The sequence below is a fragment of the Psammomys obesus genome, unplaced genomic scaffold (assembly GCF_907164565.1).
Source record: "Psammomys obesus unplaced genomic scaffold, mPsaObe1.curated_primary_1811, whole genome shotgun sequence".
Taxonomy (NCBI): Eukaryota; Metazoa; Chordata; class Mammalia; order Rodentia; family Muridae; genus Psammomys; species Psammomys obesus.
This window is the reverse complement of record NW_026596143.1, coordinates 3639093-3645352: the sequence shown is the minus strand read 5'-3', so window position 1 is coordinate 3645352 and position 6260 is coordinate 3639093. Positions and strand designations below refer to the sequence as shown.

General features: G+C 38.0%; 1 protein-coding gene across 1 annotated transcript in view; it reads left to right on the top strand.

Annotated features, from left to right (window-relative positions):
• The first annotated feature begins 1078 nt into the window (after nucleotides 1–1078).
• Nucleotides 1079–6260, top strand: part of Tex15 (testis expressed 15, meiosis and synapsis associated) — a 51042-nt gene continuing 45860 nt past the window's right edge. The window contains exon 1 of the mRNA XM_055593473.1: nucleotides 1079–1214. Coding sequence (XP_055449448.1) covers nucleotides 1079–1214 — 136 coding nt within the window. The remainder of the gene's footprint in view (nucleotides 1215–6260) is intronic.

Genomic DNA, 6260 nt, shown 5'->3' with positions numbered 1-6260 from the left:
AGGAAAAGAAGACCTCCCCTATCAGTGGACTTGGGGAGGGGCTTGTGTACAGAGGGGAGAGGAAAGGAGGGACTGGGAGGGGAAGAGGGAGGGAACTACAGGGGAGATACAAAGTGAAAAAAGTGTAATTAATAAATAATTTTGAAATATATAAAATAAAAAAGAAACATCACAGCAAAAAAAAAAAAAAGCCTGCTCCATAACTTCCTTTAATAACTAGTTTGAGAAGTAATCAGTGTTTGAGGTGCTGGAGAGAGGCTCAGCAGTTAAGAACACTTTCTGTTCTTCCAGAGGTCCCAAGTTTGATTACTAGTTCCAGGGCATTCAATGCTATATTCTGAATTGAGTGGGTCCCGCATCCCGTGTAGTACACACATAACATAAAGACATGCAGGCAAAATATCCAAATCCATAAAATAATAGAATAAAATGTTTTTAAAACTTAAAGAGAACATAAGCAGTGTTCAAGGAGTATGACAAGGAGGAATTTCTTCATTACTACTAGTGTAATGTGGAGCCTGAGTTAAACATTATAGACTGCCTTGTGGAGCAATAGCCAATTGAACAATACCTTGTTGATTAATGGCTAAGTGTAGTGATGGTCATCAACAAAAAATGTATGACTCTCATAAGCTTCTCCTAAGACAGAAATTGTGATTTAAAGAAAATATAAATGTAGTAAGAGTGTATAGAAAAATTAACTTACAGAATACAATATTTAATAAGAGTTTTACTATGCTTATAAAAATTGTTGTTAGAAGTTTTTAAGCTTTTCGGGAATAGAGATGCTTTGGGTTGCTTATCTGTAATCCAGTAAATTACAAGAGAATGGTCTATTGGAAACTTTAAAACCATATAATATATAAATAATGTATTTCAAGTTTATTTTCTATTTGGGGTAAGATGGCAAATTGCAGTTGAAACCTGTTGACAGAATGTATTGTTACTCAGTTTTCTTTGAGAAATTTTCAGGTTGCTTCCACACTGTGTAGCCTTATCTCCATACATAGATAGATAAGAAGCATATTTATTGATTGTAACTTAATGATTTGGTTGACGATTTTAGGCCACCAGCAAAATGGAAATGAAAGAGAATGATAAATACAAGGCGTGGAGAATGAGCACAGACAGTGAATCTTCCTGGACTACTGACACAGATGCCAGTTATGGGAAGAAATTCACCATTCCAAAGATCAGGAGGACAACTGAGAAAGGTAACATTTCTATAGAAGATAAGAATTTCCTAAGCCCCTCACAAAATGAAGTAGACACAGTTTTTAGTCTTTCCAGTAATTACACTAAAAGCCGTGGATTTTCACATGTAAAACAAATGTAAGATGGGTTCCAAAGGAAAAAAAGAAAAAGAAACCTAAGGAACATGAGCCTAGGAAATAGTTAACGATATGCTTTCTAGACTTTGTGTTTGCTCCAACCAGACTGATGCCTACCACCTAGAAATACCAGTTGGCATTTCTTTAAGAAATAAAATAAAAACTTTATTTTCTTTGCCATGGGGCTAAAAATGAGCCAGCTTAGAGAGATGGGAGATACAAGGTATTAGATACACTGCTACTATGAAACACCAGGAATTTGGGTGAGGGCATGACCACAACACCTTTGTCAATAAATGTTAAGTAGAGGAAAGAGATGAACAAGTGCCCATTGCCACCAAATGTGGTGTGAGAAAAAGGCAAGGAGGAAGCCTAGACTACAACAAAGTTAGTATTCTCTTTCCTTGTACTAGTAGTGGCCAAGTATGGAGCCAGGACTTTTCATTTTTGCCATCCTTTGCCCTTCAGCATCAGTAGGTTCCATACTCTTAAACTCTTGCTCTTGTGGCAGTTAGTTGCCCCTTCTTACGGGGTAGAGGTACTGAAAGTGAAGTGCAGAGCTTGGTCTTTCACCACATCCAGGCATTTATCCCTACCACAAACCAGTGGTAGCTGGGTATATGCCACATGTACTTTTTCTGCTTGCAGTAGCAACAGGACTCAGCCCCCAGAGTATTGGTGTAAGCCCTAAAGAGAACAAGGACTTGTGGGAGTAACTGTTCACTTAGACTACCAGCAGATTCCCCAAGCAGCAAGGCTAGATATGATCTGGAGTCTTCGTAAGAGTGTCTAACGCCCAAGACATAACAAATTCTTTTTATTTTACCACCATTCAGGAAAGCCTCAACTTGGAGTGAGAAAAGCTGCTCCAAAAATACTAATGCAGTGACACATATGCTGGGATTATTTAAAAATATTTTATTTAAAAAAATTTTACGTGCTATATTTTTAGCATATACTTTTCTTCCCCCAAATCCTCTCAGGTCCCCTCCACCTCCTTATCCACCCAACTTCATGCTCTTTCTCACCCTCAAAAAAAAAAAAAAAGAAAGAAAAAAGAAAGTTCACTAAAAAAAAAAAACCACAGTCTAGTGTTGGTCAGCTACTCCTAAGCATGAGGCATGACTGTCGTGTGCTTGATATACCCTTGTTCACTCTGTTGAAAACTTATTTTCTTTCTCCTGGAAGATACCTTTTTAAAAGCAGCCATCATTAATATGCTTCAGTATACAATTGCAATCTTGAAAAAAAAAAAAACCTAAAAAAATAGACAGTTTAAAGACGTGAAATAGGTATGAAAAGGCAAAAAGCATGAAAACATGTTGCATACACTCTTGAATCCTAATAGCCATGAAGTTCTCAGCAAGTTCCAAGTTCAAAATTACTTTCTACATAGTAATTGAACTAAAAACTCAACCAAAACTTTAAAAAACTGAAAGGAGAGAGAGATAAATGCGCTATTTGAAAATTCAACACCCCTTCATCAGAAATGGACACATTCATTAAGCAGATGGAAAATGAGTAAGATCATAATAGAACTCAACAGCACCATCAGGCTTCTGGATTTGATATTTAGCTGAACACTATTCCAATGATAGCATAGTACACATTCTTCTTAAGCTCACATGAGACACAAGAAAAATAGTATATCTGTGCCTTAAAATAAACTTCATACAAAGCCTGCTCTTTATCAGAAAGCAATTTTAAAAGTTGAGATAAAAAAAAATAGCTGGAAAAACCCCAAATATTTAAAGATTAAATAAACACTTCTTAAGTAACATAGCTCAAATATTACATAACAAGGGAAATCTTCAAATACCTTGTACTAAGTGGAAATGAAAACATAAGATTTGGGGCACACAGTAAGAGCAGTGCTTAAAGGAAAGTGCATAGTATTCAGTGCATATATTAGAAAAGTATGAGATTAATAATGTAGGGTTGCACCAGAAGAAATCAGAGGATGGGTACAGATCAGCACCAAGAAGAATTAAACTGAAATAAAGAAGTACTAGACATTTAAAAGCGAACAAAGTCAGATTTTTTTACAAAGATAATGCTAGTAAGTCTCTAGTCAGGATAACTAAGGGACAGAGGGGAGACCTCCCCCTGAGAGGGGAACAGCCTTGCCAGGCCACAGAGGAAGACAATGCAGCCAATCCTGATGAGACCTGATAAGCTAGGGTCAGATGGAAGGGGAGGAGGATGTCCCCTATCAGTGGACTTGGAGAGGGGCATGGGAGGAGATAAGAGAGGGAGGGTGAGGTTGGGAGGGGCTGAAGGAGGGGAGCTACAGCTGGGATACAAAATGAATAAACTGTAATATGAAAAACTAAAAATCTAATTAAAAAATAAAAAGGGATATCACTGTAGATCTCATGGACATCGTATTATGTAATATATTAACAGCTCTGCTCAGAGAATTTGTATCTTAAATGAAATGTGCAATTTCTTAAATACACAGTAAGCCAAGACTCATACGAAGAAATAAGCAAGGCCAGTGAGATAGCTCGGTAGATAAAAGCACTTACCACACAGCTTGACAACTTTAGTTTGCTCCTCAGAATCCACAGTGGAAGAGAAAAACCCAACTGCTCAGAGTTGTCCTCTGACTTTTATATACAGGCATACAGATAGGAACATCATATATACATAAAAAAAATAGGCCATCTGGATAAGCTTTTATTAAAGAAATCAAATTAATAGTTACTCAGCTACACTGAAAGTACCAGGCCCACAGTGGGTTCACTGGTGAATATTCCTATACGTTTAGGGAATAATCTCAGTAATCTCTTCAAGAAAGTAGAGTCAAGCCACATGCACGCTTTTACTATCATCACTCTAGCTTCGGGAGCAAGCTTATCTCTGAATTGAAGGCTAGCCTTGCCTACATCATGAGCACCAGACCAGCCAGGGCTAGAGTAAGACCTTGTCTCAAAAAACAACAGAAGTAGAATCAGTCTGGTTCCAGGCCAGTGGCTCACAAACCCACTTTAGGCACAAGCCACATTTTCTGGAGAAATTGAACTACCTCCCTGTATCAAAGAAACTTCACCTTTATAGCCACCCTAATACCTAAACTATCACAGAAAACCACAACTGGACACAGTGTGAAGAACCAAACTCTAACAGATACATCTGTGTCACACCACAGATGTAGCCCACCTGTGTCTGTGGGCTCAGGGAATGTTGTAGAAGAGTGTGCAGAATGGTTGTAGAGCCTAGAATGCCAGGAAGTCCACTGTGAAACATTCTCTCCCAGACGTGGCTTCATAACCAAGACTGTAAATATGGCAGTATCAGTGGACATGTTAACGTAGGAGGAGGAAATTTTTGAGGGGTGCCACACCTAGACAAAGAACTGAAAGCAACTAATGACACCTGGGAGAAGGAGAATTAGGGATGAGTCTCCTTCCTGGTTGTCAGTTGAAATCTGAAACCGCATACACACAACAGAAATAGATTCAGCGAGCTGTATTTATATACATTTGTGTTTACACATATATATGTGTGTGTGTAAGTATGTGTGTATATATATATATATATATGTAGGTAACAGTAATAAAAATATACTACCAATCTGAGTGCAGGGCGTAGGAGGGGTTAGAAAGAGGAAGGGAGAAGGTGATGTAATGCTACTTAAATTAAAAACATTGTGAAACAAAAGATAGGATTAAGGGAAATACATCCTAAATCTGAGTCCATACCTAAACATGACACAAACATAAGTGACCTGTACTTTGTTTTTATGTAAGCCATCATTCACATACATGCAAAGCCCCTCAATGAATGTTAGAAAGTTAAGTATAACAGTATATAGGAAGGATTGTAGGTCAAATGAGATGGCTCTGTGAAGAAAAGCACTAGCCACCAAGCCTGATGAGTTCAATCCCATGTGGCAGAAGAAGAGGCCTGACGCATACACACCTCCTTTGACCTCCCACACATGTGCAGTGGCATTTGTACACATAAAAATAAATGTAATTCTTGAGGTTCATTGACTTTTACGCTGTTATAAGTTGGAATGTATCCTCCAAGGATGTAAGGCTAGTTCAACACTAGAAAATATATGTCTCAATATATAAAGAAAAAACATGGTTTAGCAATAAATACAAACTGACATTTGACAGAAAAGCTTGGCACTTAGTAAAGTAGAAATAGAATATTTCTAGTTTTGTAATACAAGTTTAGCATCCCTCATTTGACGTACTGAAGTCCAAAAATGCTTTGAAAACTAAAATCCAAAACTTTTTACATTGCTGTAATGATGCTTTGACAGTTAGGATTTAGTTTTTCAGACTTTTGAATAAGGATGGCACAAGTGATGAAGACTATCTGGATATACCAAAAAAATAAGAAAGTCAGAAATGTGAAATACCAGGGTTTTTTTTGTTTTTTGTTTTTATTAATTACACTTTATTCATTTTGTATCCCCCCATAAGCCCCTCCCTCCTCCCCTCCCGATCCCACCCTCCCTCCCCTTTCTGCATGCATGTCACTCCCCAAGTCCACTGATAGGGGAGGTTCTCCTCTCCTTTCTGATCTTAGTCTATCAGTTCTCATCAAAAGTGGCTGCATTGTCCTCTACTGTGGCCTGGTAAGGCTGCTCCCCCCTCAGGAGGAGGTGATCAAAGAGCAGGCCAATCAGATTATGTCAGAGGCAGTCCCTCTTTCCATTACTATGTAACCCACTTGGACACTGAACTGCCATGGGCTACATCTGTGCAGGGGTTCTGGGTTATCTCCACGAATAGTCCAATGAAAAATAAGGAAATCATGAAATTTGCAGGTAAATGGTGGGACCTGGAAAGGATCATCCTGAATGAGTTGTCCCAGAAGCAAAAAGACACGCATGGTATATACTCACTCATATAAACATACAACATAGAAATACCTGTTTTATAGATTAAGGAATAGTCAACATATGTTTAC